Source organism: Dendrobates tinctorius, unplaced genomic scaffold (assembly GCF_039654945.1).
Source record: "Dendrobates tinctorius isolate UK_male_01 unplaced genomic scaffold, ASM3965494v1 ptg000378l, whole genome shotgun sequence".
NCBI classification, from domain to species: Eukaryota; Metazoa; Chordata; class Amphibia; order Anura; family Dendrobatidae; genus Dendrobates; species Dendrobates tinctorius.
In genome coordinates this window covers 491,269-514,253 of record NW_027362044.1, presented here as the reverse complement: position 1 = coordinate 514,253, position 22,985 = coordinate 491,269, and the positions used below count along the sequence as shown (strand labels likewise).

General features: G+C 45.4%; 1 protein-coding gene across 5 annotated transcripts in view; it reads right to left on the bottom strand.

The window, feature by feature from the left end:
* Positions 1 to 22,985, bottom strand: part of RECQL4 (RecQ like helicase 4) — a 268,983-nt gene that overhangs the window by 141,744 nt on the left and 104,254 nt on the right. For all 5 annotated transcript variants that reach the window (XM_073563098.1, XM_073563093.1, XM_073563095.1 and 2 more), the window contains one exon: positions 18,612 to 18,794. In XM_073563098.1, the coding sequence (XP_073419199.1) occupies positions 18,612 to 18,794 (183 nt within the window). The remainder of the gene's footprint in view (positions 1 to 18,611; positions 18,795 to 22,985) is intronic.

Genomic DNA, 22,985 nt, shown 5'->3' with positions numbered 1-22,985 from the left:
TTGTCCTGGTATGCGTGGCTAAACCCCGTCACTGTCCTGGTATGTGTGGCTCCCCCGTAGCTGTCCTGGAATGTGTGGCTCCGCCCGTAGCTGTCCTGGTATGTGTGGCTCCCCCTATAGCTGTCCTGGTATGCGTGGATCCCCCTCGTAGCTGTCCTGGTATGCGTGGCTCCCCCCCTCTAGTCCTTGTATGCATGCTTCCTAATGCAAAAAAAAAAAAAATCCTACGTGCCCTCACAGCACCTCGTTCTGGCTTCCAGCAGCTCTTCCTGTGCTGAGCAATCACGCGGCAACACTCATTAAGTTAATGAATGTTCCCTCCAAGCCTATGGGAGTAGAGATGCGTGCATATTCATTATCTTAATGAGCGGTGATGGCGTGATTGCTCAGCACATGGCGCCGGGACCAACGAGATGCAGGGCAGGCAGGAGGTTGAGTATGATGTCTTCTGGAAGCCAGCGGCTGCAGCTACAGCTGTCACTGTGCTCGCTATAAGAGAAATTAATATTCATTTCTCTTTAGCAGCGGAACAGGTTGTAGCCACAGCCGCCGGCTCCTGCCTCTGTGACCCGCTGCTCCACTGCTCCCCCTCCCCTGCCTGCTTTCTGGAACAATTGACTCGTGTATAAGCTGAGGGGGGCGTTTTCAGCACACAAAAAAAAACGTACTGAAAAACTCTACTAAAGCCCCTGTTACACTAAACGATGTCCCAGCGATCCCACCAACGATCTGACATGATGGGATCGTTGGGACATCGTTTGGCTGATCGCTGGTGAGCTGTCACATAGACAGCCCCAGCGATCAGGAAAAGAGACGCTGGTTTCCAAGGTAAACATCGGGTATCTAGGAGCCACGCAACTCCTGGATACCCAATGTTTACCTTGGAAACCAGAGTGTACGCCAGTTTCCAAGGTAAACAGCGGGTATCCAGGAGTCGTGCTGCTCCTGGATACCCGACATTTACATTAGAAACCAGCGTCGCTGATCGCTGGTCTCTCGCTGCCACACGCAGCGATGCGCGCTGGGCAGCGGGAGACCAGCGATGGAAAAATAGCCCGGGACGTTCGACGACGATCAGCGATAACCGGCAGGAGGGTCGGTCGCTGATCCCCGTCACACAGTGATCTCGCTGGCGAGATCGCTGATGTGTCACAAAATCAGCGATCTCTCTAGCGAGATCGCTGTGTCTGACGGGACCCTTATACACGAGTATATACGGTAATCTGGCATGTCTTGTTTGCTACAAACCTATGCTGGCTGTGGTTAATTACTTTATTCGAGAGAGGGTGTGTCTTTGACACTTCCTTCAGAGAATTTCTCTGCTTAATTCTTAGCCCATAGGAGTAGCTACCTGTGGTCTAATAAGATGGAATATTCTGCTCCGTCTGAAATTTTTGTTTATATTTCTTCATACATTATATTCTGCTCTCTTCTATTCTTCCCTCAGAACTTCCTTCTAAATTATTTTTCTTAAGTGCTTTCTCTTCTTTACACAACACCTCTTCCCCTCCTACCACCATCTAGTCCTACTACTGATTCTTGTACTAGTTTACGATGGCCACCTTGAACCTTTGTTCCTTGAACATCAGAGGGTTTAATACTCCTGAAAAACGTTTGCAGGTTCTTTATCACATGCACAAGAAACGGATTCATGTGCTGCTTCTGCAGGAGACCCACTTTAGATCAGATCGGATACCTTCACTTAACCATAAATACTGGTTCCATAGCGGCAACCCAGACTCAAAATCCAAAGGAGTTAGTATTGCCTTACACAAGTCGCTACAGGCTCAGGTAATTGCCTCTAAATCTGATACGCAAGGAAGATATTTGTTTTTAAAGATTAAAATGATCAGAAATGTATTTACCATTGCTAATTTTTATCTCCCTAACCAGGATCAGATCAGAACTTGTAAAGCTTACCTACGCGACCTCTCGGCATTCGCAGAGGGTGCGGTAATTGTATGAGGAGACTTAAATTTTACATTGGATCGAGTACTGGACTCATGTTCGGGTAGGTCGGCCGTCTCCCCCTCCCAGTTGGAGAGTCTGAAATCTAAGCTGACGGAATATAGACTGGTTGACGTTTGGAGACTGATCTACTCCACTACACGTGACTATACTTTCTATTCTGCAGTACATGATTTGTATAGTAGGATAGATTATTTTTTAATTAGTCACGGGCTGCTCTCGTTTCACCCGACGACACAAATTGACACGATGATTTGGTTGGACCATGACCCAGTCTTACTATCCTTGACGGTTCCGGAACTCACATCGAACGAATGGACTTGGTCCTTACACCCGGGGCTTCTCAAAAATCCCTCTTGTCAGGAGGCAATCAGGATGGCAATCACAGATTTTTTCAATATTCACAAAGATGACCCCACAGCTTTGTCATATCAGTGGGAGGCCTTAAAAGGAGTTATACGGGGAGTATTCATCCAACAGGGGGCACGATTAAAGAGAGAAAGGGCTTCTGCCATTCCTAATTGTTAGGTCACAAAATCCACAAGTCATGACTGACCTGTTGAAAAGCTAGAACGGACTTAAGCTTATTGCTAGATATAGCAACAGCAAGACAGAGAGACCGCTTCCGCAGATACCTATACGAATACTCTGACAAGCCTAGTAGGGCCTTAGCACGATTTTTACACCCACAAATTCCTACTACCTATATACCTACCATTATGTCTGGGTCAGGTAAATCCCTCCACTCCTCTTTGGAGATTGCAGACTCATTTAGGGGTTATTATAACTCCCTTTACAACCTTAGAGGACCTTTGGCAGACATGGCTGTGTCCGACTTCCAGGAAAGAGTGGATAACTATGTAAATAGCATTCAGATTCCTCCTCTTCCATCTGAGGACGTAGTGGCCCTTGAGACCCCGTTCTCGGAACAGGAGATACTGGATACAGTCAGGTCTCTGGCAAATGGCAAAAGCCCCGGTCCGGATGGATTCCCGGCTAACTTTTATAAGATATTTGCATCAAATTTAATTCCATTTATGACGAAACTCTTCAACTCTATCTCTGAGAATTGCCCTTTTGCCCCCCAAACTTCAGCTGCCACGATTGTCGTTATTCCCAAGCCAGGAAAGGACCCCTTATTATGCCCTAATTATCAGCCTATCTCCCTAATTAATGTTGATGTAAAAGTATATACCAAAGCAATTGCAAAAACACTAAAGGGCCCCGTCACACATAGCGATCTCGCTAGCGAGATCGCTGCTGAGTCACAATTTTTGTGACACAACAGCGATCTCACCAGCGAGATCGCTGTGTGTGACAGCGATCAGCGACCGGTCCCCCTGCCGGTATCGCTGATAGCTGCAGGAAAGGCCAGGACTTTTTTTTGGTCGCTGGTCTCCCGCTGGCCACCACGCATCGCAGCATGTGACAGGCGGGAGACCAGCGATCTGCTGGTAACTAATGTACACATCGGGTATCCAAGGGACGCACGTCCCTTGGATACCCGATGTGTACGTTAGTTACCAGCTTCCTGCATCAGCGCGCTGGTTACTAACGTGCAAAGCGACACCGGGCGCTGGGTGTCGCTGTGCTGATCGCTGGTAAAGCTGTCTGTTTGACAGCTCATCAGCGATCACATAGCGATTCACCAGCGATCCTGACACATTGATATTGTTGTCAGGATCACTGGTGAGTCGCTATGTGTGACTCCAGCCTAAGCCCTTTACTCCCTGGCTCCATTCACACGGATCAGGCTGGTTTTCTACAACGCAGGGAGGCTAGAGATAATACTGTAAAAACATTGCTCCATGCCTCTCATATGTGTAAACATAAAATTCCAGCATGTCTATTGTCCATTGATGTGGAAAAGGCGTTTGATAGTCTAGGATGGACCTTTAGGAGATCTGCCTTGACACAGCTTGGTTTGGGACCTGACATGCTGGGTAGGATTCTGGCACTATATCAAGGCCACACAGCCCAACTTAGAGTTAATGGTACTTTGTCATCCCCCTTACAAATAGCTAATGGCACACGTCAGGGGTGCCCTCTTTCGCCCTTACTTTATATTATTGCAATGGAGCATCTTGCAATCTCACTGAGGAATGCTGCTGATGTCAAGGGCCTTCAGGTTGGTCGGAATCATGTTAAATTGTCTATCTATGCAGATGACCTATTGATCTATATCACTAACCCGACCATTGCCGTCCCAGTGCTGATGAGAGAGTTCCAACGGTTTGGAGAAGTATCTAACTTTAAAGTTAATTATTCAAAGACAGAGGCCCTTAATATATCTCTCCCTGATGACCTGGTCCAGAGACTCCGGTCTTCATTCCCTTTTAAATGAAAAGAGAAAGCTATAAAATCATAGAATCAGAGCGTAGAGTTGGAAGGGACCTCCTGGGCCATCTGGTCCAACCCCCTGCTCAAAGCAGGATTCGCTAAATCATCCCAGTCAGATGTCTGTCCAGCCTCTGTTTGAAGACTTCCATTGAAGGAGAACTCACCACTTCTCGTGGCAGTTTGTTCCACTCATTGATCACTCTGTCAAAAAGTTTTTTCTAATATCTAATCTGTGTCTCCTCCCATTCAGTTTCATCCCATTGCTTCTAGTCTTTCCTTGTGCAAATGAGAATAAAGTTGATCCTTCTACAATGTGACAGCCCTTTAGATATTTGTAGACAGCTATTAAGTCTCCTCTCAGTCTTCTCTTTCGCAAACTAAACATTCCCAAATCCTGCAACCTTTCCTCATAAGACAGGGTTTGCAGACCGGTCACCATTCTGGTCGCTCTTTTCTGAACTTGCTCCAGTTTGTTGATGTCTTTTTTAAAATGTGGTGGCCAAAACTGGACACAATATTCCAGATGAGGTCTGACCAAAGAGGAGTAGAGGGAAATAATGACTTCACGTGATCTAGACTGTATGCTTCTGTTAATACATCCTAGAATTGCATTTGCCTTTTTTGCTGCTGCATCACACTGTTGACTCATATTCAGTCTGTGATCTATTAGTATGCCCAAGTCTTTTTCACATGTGCTGTTGCTTAGCCCTATTCCTCCCATTCTGTATATGCTTTTTTCATTTTTATTGCCCAGATGTAGTACTTTGCATTTTTCCCTGTTAAAAACCATTCTGTTAGTTGCTGCCCACTTCTCCAGTTTATTTATATCTTTTTGAATCCTCTCTCTCTCCTCTCTAGTATTAGCTATCCCTCCTAGCTTTGTGTCATCAGCAAATTTTATCAGTTTACCCTCAATTCCTTCATCTAAATCGTTGATAAAGATGTTGAACAATACAGGGCCCAGGACAGAGCCCTGTGGTACCCCACTTGAGACATTCTTCCAACTGGATGTGCAGCCATTTACGACCACTCTTTGGGTCCGATCACTAAGCCAGTTATGAATCCACCTAACAGTTGCCTTGTCCATTCCATACTTAGACATTTTTTCAATAAGGATTGTATGAGATACTTTGTCAAATGCTTTACTGAAGTCAAGATATACTATATCTACAGCATTTCCTTGATCCACCCAATCAGTGATTCCGTCATAGAAGGAAATTAAGTTAGTCTGACATGACTTATTAGTTACAAACCCATGCTGACTTCATTCTTATAGAGTTTGGATCCCCAGTAACGAAGTGGATCTTTTTTCCCCTAAACTATGTCCCACTTTTACACAAAACTCTATCGGATCTTAAAAAATACAATAGATCTCAGCTGTCATGGTTTGGTCATTATAAACGTCATCAAAATGGACATTCTCCCCCGCTTTCTTTATCTTTTTCAAACAGTCCCAATAGCAATTCCTGACTATTTCTTTAATCGGTTACAATCTGCTATTAATAGTTTTGTGTGGGGAGCTCGTAGACCCCAAATTAGGCTCTCGGTTTTGACCAGACCCAAGACACAGGGGGGCACAGGTCTTCCTAGCTTCAAAAGATATTATCATGCCGTTCTCCTGACTAGAATAGTTGACTGGAGATATAGCGACTTACATAAACAGTGGGTGATTTTAGAAAAACTCCTCTCTCCTTGCTCTCTATACTGGATACCATGGTGTGGTGCCAATTTTAGGCCCCCGATCTCAGACTTTCCACCTCTTACGCAGATAGTGTTGAGATTTTGGAATAGAAATCAGGGGAGACTGAGACTTTGTAACATTCCGAGTAGACTGGGCCCCCTCTTTGACAACATTGCTTTCCCTCCAGCAGTGGACAGGACTGCGTTTCTATGCTGGAGATCTGCCGATCGGGTGAGACTGGGTCAGGTGGCGGACGGACTCTCAGGGCTCTCCACTGTGGGGACACCTGCCATAGCAAATCGCTATCTTGGCTTGAATTCGCTTCAGTTGAAGGACTTCCTTTCGGGTATTTCCTTTAACACATCGACCCGATTTGAGTCCTTGATGCTGGCTGCGGAGGGTCCTACCCACACAGTCTTCTTGCTTTACAGTTTGATCCTGGAAACGTTATCTATTAACACCCCCAGGTTTATTACAGCTTGGGAGAGAGATCTGCGGATCACCCTCTCTGAAACAGACCGTCTGAAGATCTTTATCCTTACCCACAAGACCTCTATCTCTTGCAGATCACAAGAGAAAAATTATAAAATATTAACACGTTGGTATAGGTGTCCTGTGCTACTCCATAAAATAAATCCTGCAACTTCAAACTTATGCTGGAGATGTGACAATGAGGAGGGGGTCTATGCTTCATATATGGTTGTCTTGCAGTCTTCTACGTCCATTTTGGGAAGCTGTTTTTGGAGCCTTTCGCTTGATGACGGGCGTTCGCTGTGAGCCATCCTCTCAAATAGCGTTTCTTTCACTGATTCCAGGGTCTATAAAAACCATAAAGAAAGGAATTATGAGGTTCTGCTTAGTAGCAGCCAGAACAATTATTCCCCGGTACTGGAGAGCGACAGGGGTTCCGTCTGCGGTGGAGTGGGTGTCCGAGATGGATAGAGTGATCCGAATGGAGTCGCTGATGGCTCAAGATGACGAATCTGTGACCGAGCGGGGACAAATGTGGTTCCTCTGGGAGACATTCAAGGAGAATTCGAAGTTTCCGGGCTGGTTAACTGAGTTTCCATAATTTTCATAGGGTAGCTGGGACCGAGGTTGGTTTAGTTTCCCCTCCCCTTCCCCCATTTCTTACCCACTTTCTCTCTTCTCTTACCCTCTTCTTGACTTTATTTCTCTAGATCTGCCTTTTTCCTACACAATCTCAATGATTAGTCCAAAGGTTACTAAAATGTGAATGGACATGACGTGTCTGATTTGAGATGTCTAGGATTACAAGCTTGTTTTGTCCCTCACAATGTTGTATCTTACCTGTCTGTATATTCTGGTGTATTCATATGTATATAATCTTTCTGGATTGTGTACTTTATTTTGAAAAGTTTAATAAACACATTTATGGAAAAAAAAAATCCTATAGCATTTCTGACTTTTTTTTTTTTGCTTTTGACATATCCCCAAATCCTTTTTTACTGCTTTTAGTCTTCCTTACAAGCTTCACTTCATCACTGGCTTACCTCTTCTACCTCTCGCCCTGCATTCCCGGCAGACAGCATTATATTCTTTAGATATACCCCCTCTTTCCATTTCATGTACATTTTTTTTCCCTTTTTAACAAGTGATTAGGTTCTGTGCTCATCCACCCTGGTCTCTTTAAATGCTTCCAATTCTTCCTTTATTGGATTGTTACCAATTGTGCAGTGAGAATGTAATTTAGTAAAATCTCCCATCCTTCTTGGACATTTCTGTCCGTTAGAACATCCGGCCATTGGACTTTTCCTACCCCATTTTGGAGTCCATTAAAATCTGCATTTCTGAAGTCCGACCTTAGAGTCTAAAGGGGGTTTTACACTAAGCGATATCGCTAGCAATATCGCTAAAACGTCACTGGTTTTGTGACGTTATAGCGATATTGCTAGCGATATCGCTATGTGTGATACTTACCAGCGACCGGCTCCCCCGCTGTCCATCGCTGATCGCGCGAGAATGTCCGGCTCCATTTCTCGTCGGGCGCTTCCTGCTGTGACGACGAGCGACGCTGGACGCGGGCGGGAGGACGCAGGATCGCTGCGTGTGAATGGTAAGTATCGTGCGCTGCGTCGCTGCTGAATCGCTGTGAGATCTTTCTGTATGAAAGCTCACTAGCGATCATTTAGCGATGCACCAGCGATCCTGACCGGGTGGGATCGCTGGTCGGATCGCTGGTGCATCGCTAAATGTAAAAGGGCCTTTAGTCCTTGGTGGTCTTCGCCTTCTTGTAATCTAATATTTGAGAATAGCATGATTGCTGCCTCCTAAATTCCCAGCCACCTTTACTTCCTCAACCATTTCCTCCCTGTTGGTAAAAATTAGGTCCAAGACTGCAGATCCTCTTGTTCTCTCTTCTACTAAAGTTGTCAGCAAGAGACGATAAGAATTTTCTTGACCCAGTACTTTTACCATAGAGATTTTGAGAAAAATACCTGGATTGTTAAAATCTCCCATGATCACTATGTTATACGTTTTTGAAAAGAGACATCTGATGTAAAAAGAGTTCATCCATATCCTCAGTCTGTCCAGGTGGCCTATAGTAAACACCTACAATAGTGACCTTTCTGTTCTTCCCTCCTTGTACATAGTAACATAGTAATTAAGGTTGAAGGAAGACTAAGTCCATCTAGTTCACCCCATATCCTTATCCTAACCTGCCCTAACATGTTGATCCAGAGGAAGGCAAAAAAAAACCCATGTGGCAATCAGTAAGCTTCACAATGGGGAATAGCTTAGTTACTCACCGATAACAGTGTTTCTCGAAACCCATGACAGCACCACGGAGAGAGGGGGTCCGCCCATCAAGGACAGGAACCTACAGATAAAAAGCCGGCACCTCTCCTCCGCCCCCAGTTGGTTACAGAGCATCAGAGGGTCTCCAGGTTAGTCAACAACAAAAGTATATACATAATATCGCATATTATAGAGGAGCACCGTGTCTAACAAACCACTCTATACATATTAACTCGTGCTCACCGCACACGTGAAGGGGGGGAATAAGCGGGTGCTGTCATGGGTTCCGAGAAACACCGTTATCGGTGAGTAACTAAGCTATTCTCTCTCACCCATGACAGCACCACGGAGAGAATTTCAGAGATTGGTAGCTTAGGGAGGGACCACCGCCTGAAGGACCCTTCTACCGAAGGTCAAGTCAGACATAGAGGCTAGATCTAAGCGATAGTGCCTGAAAAAGGTAGAAGGTGTTGACCAAGTGGCCGCCTTACAGATCTGCTCTATTAATACCTCTGATCTTTTTGCCCATGAGGTCGCCATTGCTCTTGTAGAGTGGGCTTTTAAACCCTCCGGGATGGTATTCCCACTGGATGAGTACGCCAGGGCAATCGCATCCCTTATCCACCTTGCTAGGGTACTCTTGGATGCCTTGAGCCCCTTCCGAGGTCCATGGAAACCCACAAAGAGACCCTTCCTTCCTACATCCCTTGGTGGCCCCTAAGTACTGAACTAGGCACCTCTTCACATCTAGGGTATGAAATTTTTCCTCTCCCCTATTCCTAGGGTTTGGGCAGAAGGAAGGAAGGACTACTTCTTGTGACCTATGGAAGTGTGTTGACACCTTAGATAGGTATGCTGGGTCAGGTTTTAATATGACTATCGTCCAGAATTTTAGTGAACGGGGGTATCGCTGACCAGGCTTGAATATTGCTCACTCTGCGAGCGGATGTTAGGGCCACTAAGAGTATAGTCTTTAATCATAAGGTTTTCAAGGGTGCTGACTGGATGGGATCGAATGGGGGCCCTGTTAGGACAGACAACACTAGGTTTAGATCCCATGATGGTATTTTCTGGGTGGTTATTAGTCTAGATCTGGCTGCGGCCCTCATAAACCGTGCTACCCAAGGGTTGCCTGCCACATCCTGGTTATAAAGGGCGCCTAGCGCCGCTACCTGTACCTTCAACGTATTAGTCGCCAGCCCCTGTTCTAACCCCTTTTGCAAGAATTCGAGAATTCTGTCAATTTGTACTCCATCCTGAACCCTTACCCCGGAGCTGGATAGAAATTTCCTCCAAGTTCTACCATAGGCCCTGGTTGTGATCGGTTTCCTACTCTTTTGTAGGGTGGAAACCAGGTTTTCTGAGAACCCCTTCCGCCTCAGCAGTGTCCTTTCAAATTCCATGCTGTTATATGGAGGTTCACTGCCCGAGGGTGTAACACAGGACCTTGGGACAGAAGGTCGGGGAGATCTGGTAGAACCCAGGGGTCGGTTATTGACAGTATTCTCAGCCAGGAAAACCAAGTTCTTTTTGGCCAAAACGGGGCTATCAATATGATTCGTGCACTGTCTTCTCTGACTTTTCTTATTACTGCCGGGATGAGAATGGGCGGCGGGAAGGCATAAATTAGGCCCTGTGTCCACGGAAGCATAAACGCATCCAGGGTCCGGGGATTCCCTCTGGGGTCTAGGGAACAAAATGCTTCCACTTTTTTGTTTTTGTGGTCGGCAAACAAATCTATGTCCGGGGTCCCCCATATTTTTACGATCTTCCGAAAAATGGACTGTTTTAGAACCCACTCCCCTTGATGTAGCTGGGTGCGACTTAGAAAGTCTGCTATCTGGTTCTCTGCTCCCCGTATGTGTAGTGCCGATAGGGATAGTAGGTTTTTCTCGGCTAGCGTGAATATTTCGGAGGATGTGTTCATTAGTGTTCGGGACCTGGTTCCCCCCTGATGATTTATGTAGGCCACCATCACTCGATTGTCCGAAAATATGCGGACATGATGGCCCCTGAATATCGGTAGAAAGTGTGTTAGGGCGTAGCCTACTGCCACGAGTTCCTTTTGGTTCGAGGAGGCTTTTAGTTCCTGACCTCCCCATTCCCCCTGAGCCAGCCTGTTGCTCATGTGTGCTCCCCATCCCTTGGGACTGGCGTCCGTGGTGATTATGTGTGTGATATTTATCACCCAGGGAATCCCTTTGGACAGGTTGTCTCTGTTCCCCCACCAAGCTAGGGAACGAATAGTTTTGGAGTTTAGTGTAACGTAACCTTCCAAGTGACCTCCTAATACCGACTGGTTGGCTAAAGCATCCCATTGGAGATATCTCGTATGTAGCTGCGCCCACTGGACCGCTGGCAGGCAGGTGGAGAGGGACCCTAGTAGTGACATTGCTTTTCTTAGCGTCATGGAAGGGTTCTGTGTCGCTCTTGCTACCATCTGAGCGATCATCTCTTTTTTGTGGTCTGGTAGGCAATACTCCTGGGTGTTTGAGTCCAGAGTCAGGCCTAGGAACTCCTGGACTTTTCTGGGCTCCAGCCTTGATTTTTTTAAGGTTCAGGAGCCAGCCGTGGTTTTGTAGAGTGGCCATCACTCTGTTCCTCTGTTCCCTGCATCTTTGGGCCGAGTTGCTCGCTATTAAAAAGTCGTCCAGATATGGAACTATTAGAACATCTTGTTCTCTTAGATGAGCCATCATCTCTGCCACCAATTTCGTGAAGATTCGCGGAGCTATCGAAATCCCAAATGGCAAGGCTCTGTACTGAAACTCCCTTACTTTGCCTCCTATGGAGACCGCCAGTCTGAGGTATTCTCGGGAGTCTTTGTGGATGGGGACGTGATCGTACGCTTCGCTGAGATCTAATACTACCATGAAGCAATGTGGAAAGAGAATTTTGATGGTCGACTTGATCGACTCGACTCCATTTTGAATTTCTCGTTTTTGACATAATCGTTTAGCCTCTTTAAATTTATAATTGTCCGGAACGTACCGTCCGGTTTGGTTACTAGAAAGCGAGGCGAGTAGAACCCTCTGCCTTTCTCCCGTGGGGGAACCTCCTGGAGGACTCTTTTGTTCAATAGGCTTAGGACCTCTTTTTCGAGAGCTTCCTGTTCTGACGCTGATGATCTAAGTTGGGTCACTATATATTTTTGAGGTGGGAGAGAGAAAGTCTATTCTTAACCCTGATCCTATCAGATTTAGTAACCACGGGTTGTTCGATATTTTCCTCCAGGCTGGGAGAAAAAAGCTTAGCCTCCCTCCCACCCTGGGCAAACAGTCACTTGGAGGGCTTATTGTCCCGGGACGAGTTACCAAAGAAGAACCCCCTGTCTCTCCTTCTGTCGTCCCATTTCTGTTCTCTCGGGGGTCTCCTTTGAAAAAACTTTTTGATCCGAAAGGACCTTTTAAAACCTGTAGGACCTAAATTTGGGAATCCCTTTTTATCCCCCGCCTTTTGGAGGATATCATCCAATGTCTCTCCGAATAGGAATTTCCCTTCACAAGGGATGGCACATAGTTTCATCTTAGTTTGTAGGTCCTCAGGCCAACATTTAAGCCACAGTGTTCTTCGGGCTGCGTTTGACAGGGCTGCCGCTTTAGATGACAGCCTTACTGAATCAGCCGATGAGTCGGCTAAGAAGGCCGCCGCTCCCCTTATCACTGGAATGGATTTCAGGATCTTCTCCTTGGGTGTACCTTCCCTTAGTTGTTTCTCTAATCGGTCCACCCACACCATGAGGGCTCTGGAGGTACAAGTTGCCGCTATTGCTGGCATAAGATTTCCTCCTGCTGATTCCCAAGTGCCCTTGAGGAAAGTATCAGCTTTTTTGTCTAATGGGTCCCTTAAAGTACCCATATCCTCAAAGGGGAGTGCAAAATTTTTGGAGGCTTTGGCGACCGCCACGTCTAACTTCGGGGCTTTGTCCCAAGACGTGGACGCCTCCTCATCGAGTGGGTATTTTTTTTTCCACAGAGGGAACCGTGGAGTTCTTCCTATCTGGTCTCTCCCATTCTTTTTTTATCAGGTCCTGTACATTCTCGTTCAGCGGAAACACTCTGCATCTCTTTTGGCCTAGTCCCCCGAACATTATGTCCTGGACTGATCTATCTGGCCGAGGGTCTGCTACCCCCATGGTAGACCTTACTGCCTTTACTAGCATGTCTACCTCGTCCAGGGGAAAGCATTGACGACCTTCTGTTTCCTCATCTGAGGATGACGCGTCGGTGCCTGAGGTATGTGATGTAACTTCCCCTGACGTCGAGGCCTCTGACTGGGAGGCTACTATTGTGTCCCTTTTCCTTCCCCTTCCTTTGTGTTTTAGGGATGAAAGGGCACTTTGAAATTCCAAATGGATTACCGCTCTTAGATCCAAGGTGTAATCCGGGGTTTCATCACAAAGAACTTCCTGTATGCAGGAATCGCAGAGCTTTTTATCCCAAGCTGGTGGTAGCGGTCTGCTACAGGTGGGGCATTCCCTGTTCTTTGTTTTTTCTTTCTTCTTTCCCTAAGGGAAAGAAGTCTATTATAATGGGGGACATTCACGTAGATCACTTACCCCGTTGTGCGCGGATGCAGGTACCGGTTCGTGAGGTGGATTCGGATCCCTCAAGGGCTGATCCACGAAAGGAGACATGCTCCTCGCAGTCGACTTGCTCCGCTGCGTGGAGTGGCTACTGGACCGGTCCTCGCGCCCGTCCTTTTCTTTTTGCCGGCGATGGTGGTGTTGCCTGTGCTGCTGCATTGACTGCTCCTCGTGCTAGTCGCTGTCCTCCATGTTTACAAGACGCTCCAGCAAGGAGCAGCTCCTGCGATCTTTTAAATCTCCCGCCATGACGTCACCTTCCTTCTCCCAGCCTGCACCGCTGAGCCCCGGGGAGCGCGCACTGTGTATGCGCTGACCGCGGGTACCCGGAAGTCATCGTTTCATTTCCGGGGCAGCCCCATCTTGGTACACCTCTGTACCGCTGCGCTGCCCCCGCGTGTGCCGGCGTCCCCCAGCCCCATTCTCCTTTCCAGAGCGGCGGCTCGGTCCTCCCCCGCCCGCTCACCCTGTACAGCCCCTCGGCTACAGCGGTGGCGGCTTCAGGCGCCGACCCCGCCGCTGCAGGGGCCTCCCCGCTGCCAAAACCGCGAACGGGACGGCCCTGGTCCTTTCCTCAGGTAAGCTGCTGCCGCCGCTGCTGCAGGATCCACCGGTCACCCGTCAAGGACAGGAACCCAACTGGGGGCGGAGGAGAGGTGCCGCCTTTTTATCTGTAGGTTCCTGTCTTTGATGGGCGGACCCCCTCTCTCCGTGGTGCTGTCATGGGTGAGAAAAAAATTCCTTCCCGACTCCACATACGGCAATCAGACTAGCTCCCTGGATCCACGCAATATCAAGGAATCTAGTGTATATACCCTGTAATATTATACTTTTCAGGAAAGGCATCCAGTCCCTTCTTAAATGTTAGTAGGGAATCACTCATTACAACATCATATGGCAGAGAGTTCCATAGTCTCACTGCTCTTACAGTAAAGAATCCGCATCTGTGAGTATGCTTAAACCTTCTTTCCTCCCGACGTAGAGGATGCCCCCTTGTCCCCGTCACAGGTCTAAGAGTAAAAAGATCATTAGAAAGGTCTTTGTACTGCCCCCGTATATATTTATACAATGTAATAAGATCACCCCCTAAGAATAACCCCAAGTGTAACCACCTGTCTTGGTAGTGCAGACCCCCCCAGTTCCCTAATAACCTTGGTCGCTCTTCTCTGCACCCGCTCCAGTTCAGCTATGTCTTTTTTATACAACGGAGACCAGAACTGTACACAATATTCTAAGTGTGGTCGCACTAGTGACTTGTAAAGAGGTAAAATTATGTTCTCCTCATGAGCATCTATGCCTCTTTTAATGCATCCCATTATTTTATTTGCCTTTGCAGCAGCTGCCTGACACTGGCCACTAAATGTGAGTTTGTCGTCCACCCATACACCCAGGTCTTTTTCAGTGACAGTTTTGCCCAGTGTTTTACAATTAAGCACATAATTATACATCTTGCTCATTCTACCCAAGTGCATGACCTTACATTTATCCCCATTAAAGCTCATTTGCCATTTATCAGCCCAAGCTTCTAGTTTACATAAATCCTCCTGTAATATAAAATTGTCCTCCTCTGTATTGATTACCCTGCAGAGTTTAGTGTCATCTGCAAATATTGAAATTCTACTCTCTATGTCCCCTACAAGGTCATTAATAAATGTTAAAAAGAAGCGGGCCCAATACTAACCCCTGCGGTACTCCACTGCTAACCGAGACCTAGACCGAGTGTGCTCCATTAATAACCACCCTTTGTTTCCTATCCCTGAGCCAGCTCTTAACCCAATTACACATTTTCCCCTATCCCCATTGTTCTCATTTTATGTATCAACCTTTTGTGTGGCACCGTATCAAAAGCTTTTGAGAAGGCCATATACACCACTTCCATTGCATTTGGTCTAGTCCGGAAAGTACCTCTTCATAGAAACGGATCAGATTATTGGTCATGAGGTTATTCTTCTTCAGATACTCCAGTATAGTATCTCTTAGAAAACCCTCCAGGATTTTACCCACAGTAGAGGTTAAGCTCATTGGCCTATAATTTCCAAGTTCAGTTTTTGTCCCTTTTTGAATATTGGCCCCACATTTGCTATACGCCAGTCCTGTGGTACAGACCCTGTTATTATGGAATCTTTAAAGATTAAGAATAATGGTCTATGACTGTACTTAATTCCTGCAGTCCTCGGGGGTGTATTCCATCCGGGTCCGGGGATTTGTCAATCTTAGTGATTTTTAGACGTCTCCGTACTTCCTGTTCAGTTAAGCAGGTGACATTTAATGGAGAATTGTTATCACTGGTCATGTTATCCGTCATGGGATTTTCTTGTGTAAATACTGTTGAACAAAAGTCATTTAGCATATTGGCTTTTTCCTCATCCTCATCCACTATTTCACCCACATTATTTTTAAGGGGACCAACACTATCATTTCTTAGTTTCTTACTATTTATGTAGTATAGAATATTTTGGGATTATTTTTACTTTCTCTGGCAATGAGTCTCTCTGTCTCAATCTTTGCTGTCTTGATTTGCTTTTTACAGAATGTATTTAATTTTCTGTATTTAGTTAATGCCTCATCACTACCTACTTGCTGTAATTCTCTGCTTTCTTTCTTGTCCCTTATTGTGCCCCTTACAGCTCTATTTAGCCATAGTGGTCTCCTCCTATTTCTCACAGGTTTATTCCCATACGGTATATATTGTGCACAGCTCCTATTCAGGAGGATAATAAACGTCTCCCATTGTCTTTGTGTATTTTTATGTCTCAGGATATCGTCCCAGTTATTGCACCAAGATCATCTCTCATCCGTTGGAAATTTGCCTTCCTGAAGTTTCGTGTCCTTGTAACCCCTCTACTACACATCTTATTACAGGATACATGAAAACGTATTATCTTGTGATCACTATTCCCCCAGTGACCCCCAACCCTTATATCTGATCTGCGGTCTGGCCTGTTGGATAATATTAGGTCTAGCAGTGCCCCCCCTCTTGTTGGGTCCTGAACCAGTAGTGAAAGGTAATTGTCTCTCATAGTTGTCAGACACCTATCACCTTTGCTGGAACTGCAGGTTCCGGTTCCCCAATGTATTTTGGGGTAGCTGAAGTCCCCCATAACAATGACTTCTCCTTGAGTCGCTGCTTCATCTATTTGCTTTATGAGGATATTCTCTGTTGCTTCCATTATTTTTGGAGACTTATAACAAACCCCTATCAGTAACTTATTATTTTTCCCCACTCCCCTTATCTCTACCCACAGGGACTCTACATTTTCATTAGAGTCATATATATTATCACGCAGGATGGGTTTTAAGAATGATTTTACATATAAACATACCCCTCCCCCTCGTTTATTTGTACGGTCATTTCTGAACATACTATAGCCCTGTAAATTAACCGCCCGGTCATGGCTCTCGTCCGGCCATGTCTCAGATATCCCCACCATGTCAGAATTATGTTCCAACAACATTAACTCCAATTCCTCCATGTTGCTGGCGAGGCTTCTGGCATGAGTATACATGCACTTTATGTATCTCTCTGTACCTCTATTGTTTCTGAAATTCTAAACTGTTATAACCCCACCCCCAATTTCATTATTTGTGCCCAGGTCTCTATCTGCACTGTCTTCCCCTCCTATAAAAGGAACACCCTCCCCCCCGTCCCTAGGTTAAACACTCCTCAAACCTTCTAGTCATTCTCTCCCCCAGCACAGCTGCACCCTCCCCATTGAGGTGCAGCCCGTCCCTAGCGTAGAACCTGTAGCCATCTGAAAAGTCAGCCCAGTTCTCCAGGAACCCAACCCTGCTTCCTACACCAATTCCTGAGCCACTTATTAACCTCCCTAATCTCCTGTTGCCTCTCTGGTGTGGCACGTGATATAGGAAGTATTTCTGAAAATACCACCTTGGAGGTCCTTGCTTTAAGCTTGTGGCCTAATTCCCTGAAATCTTTAAGGACCTTCCACCTACCTCTAACTTTGTCATTTGTGCCAATGTGCACCATGACCGCTGGGTCCTCACCAGCCCCTCCCAGTAATCTGTCAACCCGATCAGCGATGTGTCGGACTCGAGCGCCAGGTAGGCAGCACACCGTTCGACGATCCCTGTCTTAGGGCAATCTGTCACAATCTGTTCCCCTAATAATTGAATCCCCCACTACCAGCACCTGTCTGGCCTGTCCAGCTCTCCTATTTCCCCCCTTACTGGAGCAGACACTCCTCCGGCTTTCAGAGGACATGCCTTGCTGCAGCAGTGCTACCCCTGCACTGACACCCCTCTCATATGCCAACTTAGCAAACTTATTGGGGTGTGCCAGATCAGGACTAGCCCCCCTGCCACTCTTCCCACTACCCCACCTTCTGTCACCCAGCTAGCTGCTTCCTTGTCCTGCAGCTCCAACCTAGTATCCCCCCCCCCCCCCATCTATCCCATTGAGCGTCTGCTCAGCGAGCAAAAGACTCCTTTCCATATTGTCTATGGATCTCAGTGTTGCCAGCTGCACATTTAGATCCAGTATCTGGGCTTCCAAATGCACAACGTGCTCACATCTCGCACAGCAATATGCACCCTCGACCGGCTGTTCAAGGATTGCATACCTGTGGCAAGACGTACACTGGATGGCTTTGGCAAGAGTGGAGCACATCCTAATGGGGATTGCACCAGACAGAAAAAATAAAAAGTATTAAAAAAAAAAAATAACAGCAATTCAGTAATTCCTCCCTTGTAAACGCCCTAAATCCAAAGTCACTAAATCACAAGTCACACACTTACCACCGTTTGCACTTATGCTCTAATCACACTCCGCACGCTCACTCGCTGAAACAGAAGATTTAAATAGTTTTTTTTCCCTTCACCAGCAAACCAGCCTTCTGCTCAATGCACTTTCAAAAGGACTTGAGCCCCAACCATCTGCCTCTTATAAACCCTTAATTATGAAACCTCACCCTTAATTAACCCCTTGTGAATATAGCTACACCTCAAGATTTAAATGCAATATAGTTAACCTTTAAACACCCTTACCAAAACAGTTTGTACAGAGCTACCATTCTTTGAAGCTTGGATCTCTATGGAGATACACGCTTTCCTAACTTACAATACAACACTTCCTCTCTTACTCCTGTTTCTAAAAAATAAGTCATAGCCTTCAAGGTTTGTATTCCAAATCATAATTATCATCCCTCCAAGTTTCAGTGATGTCTATGACATCGTATCTCTCTTCTCGTGTTAGCAGCTCCGAAAAGAGGAGAAGGAGAAGGAGGAGAAGGAGTAGATCCTGAATCAAACAGTAATTACCTGGTCTCGATCCCGATCCATGGACACAGAGAGATGCAGGTTTGGAGGAATCGCAGCCAGTTGCATTGCTAAGTTCCCACAGTCTGGAATTGCCAGGTGCCGAGCAACATCCTGGGCGGTGCTGAGTGTCGCTGTTGCGGTGAGACCAAGGATACAGTGGACGCCAAGGCGCTCCCGAAGAACCTGAGCAAAAAAGGGGCATGAGTGAATGAAAATATGTAGAACCATGTTATCTCGAAGTCTCTGCAGATGTCTCAGACGGTGTGAAGTTCAGTTGTGAAATGAGCAATTTCTTAACCTCTTTACCTAACACCCCCCCCCGCCCCAAGGTGGTTTGCACATTAATGACCAGGTCAATTTTTTTCAATTCTGACCACTGTCACTTTGAGGTTAGAACTCTGGAATGCTTCATATACAACTGATTCTGAGACTGATTTTTCGTGACATATTGAACTTCATAATAGTGGTAAAATATCTTCGATATAACTTGCGATTGTGAAAAAAAGAACTTTGGTTAAAATTTTACAATTTTCAAACTTTGAATTCTTATGCCCTTAAATCAGGGAGATATTTTAACTATTTTGTGTGACATAACATTTACCACATATCTATTTTTCTTCAGCACAATTTTTTTAAACAAAATTTTCTTTTGTTAGGAAGTTATAAGGGTTAAAAGTTGACCAACGATTTCTCATTTATCCAACAAAAGTTACAATACCACTTCTTTTTTGGGGGGGACCAATTCACATTTGAAGTGACTTTGAGGGACCTATATGACAGAAAATACCCAAGAGTGACACCATTCTAAAGATCAATTCAATTTAGATAAGGGGAGTCCCCAATCCAAAAATATTAGTGCCATCAGGAAAAGGTCAAATCAGCTAAGTAAAAATCCTTCGGCACAAACTTGTAATTTTACAGAAATCGGGCGTTTATAAAAGACAATTATAAGAAAAACAGAACCAACATTTCGGCCTGACTAGGCCTTGGTCAAGGATTATCTAAATAGAATATCACATATATTAAGGAATGTGCAAAATCACATTATATATATATATCCCGTATATACTCACGTATAAGCAGAGATTTTCAGCCCATTTTTTGGGGCTGAAAGTTCCCCCCCCTCCTCTCGGCTTATACGCGAGTCATATACGTGAGGGGGTCGGCGCGGGAGGGGGGAGTCAGATCATACTGACCCCCCCCCTGACGCGATCTCTGCAGTCCCCCTGCTTCTCCTACGGTCTCAGGCTCCTTCCTTCAGCGGTCACGTGGTACCGCTCATTAAAGCCATGAATATGCGCATATTTATGTCTTTAATGAGCAGTACCACATGACTGCTGAAGGAAGGGAGACCGTGGAGAAGCAGGCGGGCTGCAGAGACTACGTCAGGAGGGGGTGAGTATATGCGATATCCACCTGTCCCGGGTCCATCGCTGCTCACAGCTGTCTGCTGCGTCCTCTGTCAGTGACGTTCAGGCAGCAGAGGGTGCAGTGACGAAGTCAGTGCGGCATGTGTGCAAGGGTCTCAGATAGCTCGTATATATAGTGCGGCTGGGGCGTAGCGGATGTCAGCTGTGTAAGGAAGCAGGAGATTGGGCAGCATGCAGCAGTGATTACCTGATACATGACCTCAGATGTTTTCTTGTATTCATTACTTAAATGTTCCGTCGCTCTTCCCTATAGATATACGTTATATTTGGCATACTTATTAATACATCCCTTTAGGGTTAGGGTCACCTGACAATATGAAACCCTCTTGCACATTATGCTTTGCTATTCACAAGGTATTGTCTGATTTGTTTTTGTATATATATAATTTTGCACATTCCTTAATAAAGGTGCTTTGTTATGATGAGTTGGCGCTATATAAATAAAGATTATTATTATTTAATTATTGTATTGTTAGCGTTGTTACTTATGACTTGTGTTTTGAAACTGTTAAACTGTAAAGCGCTGCGGAATATGTTGGCGCTATATAAAGATTATTATTATATTATTATTATTATTATTATTATGATGAGTCACCGCAGGAGGAAAAAACAAAATACCAGCTAAGTCCAGAAAAACCAGAGAGGTTGGCAGCTATCGGATTGCAGACCCCTGAACCTATCCACAACAACTAGCAGTAGCCGTGGGGGGTTCCTACGGTGCCCTAGACCCCTCGATCACAGCCGGAGAACTATATAGCATAAAGACAGAAAGGGGAAAAACTAAACTGCCCCAGAGCAGACCCCAAAGCAATAGGCAGCCCCCAACATATAATGACGGTGAAGCAAGATGAAAACACTAACACAGATAGAAAGATAGGTTGAGCAAATGATGGGGCCCAAGCTAACTACATAGGACAGGATAGGAAAGCTGCTGTCTGCCATCCGCAAAAACCCTATCAAAATGAGCCAACCGACTGATAGGAAAAACAGGCCCTGAAGTCACTAGGCTTCAAAAAGACTATATCAGCACTTAGGTATATTCTGAAGACAGAGCAAAATATCAACAGATCAGAGACAAAAATGGAATTCAGCTCACCCCCGGCCGGGGATGGCAGAACTCCCAAAAAACAAGGCAAAACAAGAACAAAACTGAAGAGTACAAAGCAGAGCAGAAAAACTTAGCTTTGAGATGCAGGAATCAGACTGGTCTCCAAGAATCCAGCAGGAAAATCACCAGCCAGGAAGACAGGCGTTGGCAGCCTTATATCCAGTCCTCAATTCCAGCCACCCAGTCATCATCTAGCTGCCCAGGTGTTTGGTAATCAGTCTCACTACCTTCCTTCACTAGAGGAGGGAGTTCATCAGACCTCAATGGTGAAGGGAAAAATGAACTCACAACAGTGCTTCTCACATAAAATAATCAAAAAAATTATTTATTTCAGTTCTTCAATACAAAAAGTGAAACTCATTATATAGATCACAGAGTGATCTATTTCATGTGTTTATTTCTGTTACTGTTGAGGATTATGGCTTACAGCCAATGAAAACTCAAAAGTCATTATCTCAGTAAATTAGAATACTTTATAACACCACCTTGAAAAAAAATTAATTTAAATTTAGAAATGTTGTCCTACTGAAATGTATGTTCAGTAAATGCACTCAATACTTGATCGGGCTCCTTTTACATCAATTACTGCATCAATGCGGCGTGGCATGGAGGCGATCAGCCTGTGGCACTGCTGAGGGGTTATGGAAGCCCAGGTTGCTTTGATAGCAGCCTTCAGCTCGTCTGCATGTGTCTCATCTTCCTCTTGACAATACTCCATAGATTCCATAGGGTGCCAATCCAGCACAGTGATATTGTTGTGTGTACACCAGGTATTGGTACTTTTGGCAGTGTGGACAGGGGCAAAGTCCTGCCGGAGAATGACATTTCCATCTCTAAAAAGCTTGTCAGCAGAGGGAAGCATGAAGTGCTCTAACATGTCCTGGTAAACAGCTGCGCTGTCTTTGGTCTTGATAAAACACAGTGGACCTACACCGACAGATGACATGGCTCCCCAAATCATCACCGATTGTGGAGACTTCACACTAGACCTCCAGTAGCTTGGATTGTGGCCTCTCCACTCTTCCTCCAGACTCTGAGACCGCGATTTCCAAGGTCTAGTGTGAAGGTTTTTTTTACTTACCATTCTAAAAACTTCACAGAAATTTTTAGAATGTGGGAGGAAAATAACATTATTTCACTTTTTTCACCCAAAAATTACTTTAGACACCAAGGGTAACCGGAAAAAATGGACCCCAAAAATTGTAGTGTAATTTCTTCTGAGCATGCCGATACCCCATATATGGAGGAAAACCACTGTTTGGGCGCACAGCAGAGCTGGGAAAGGACGGAGCGCCATTTGACTTCTGGAATGTAAAATTTGCTGGAATCATTAGTGGATGCCATGTCGCATTTTGAGAGCCCCTGATGAGCCTAAACAGTAGAAACCCCCCACAATTGACACCATTTTGGAAACTAGACCCTTCAAGGAATGGATTTAGCATACTTCAGAAGATGGAAGCTTGTTGGGATATGGACCACCACCAGGGGGCGCCAGTGAGCATACTTCAGAAGAGGAAAATTTGTTAATTTTTGAACGGAGCATAATTTTTTAATAACTGTAAATTACATAAGAATTTATTTCCACATTTTCTGCTTAGCTAAATGTAATTTTTGTGGTGGCACAACCCCTGTAATAACTAAAAATTAGCTTTGTCAGATTTGAGACCAGGAGGTGAAAATTATCTCTTGTTTCTGTGATGTCAAAGAGTTTTCCTTTTACTGCTACAGGTGAAACCAGAAGTTACCATCCACTATATAAAAAGACACATTTGCATGTTTTTCTCAATATCTGACATGAAATCAGACTAATCCCTTCCCGTTTTAGGACAATTAGGA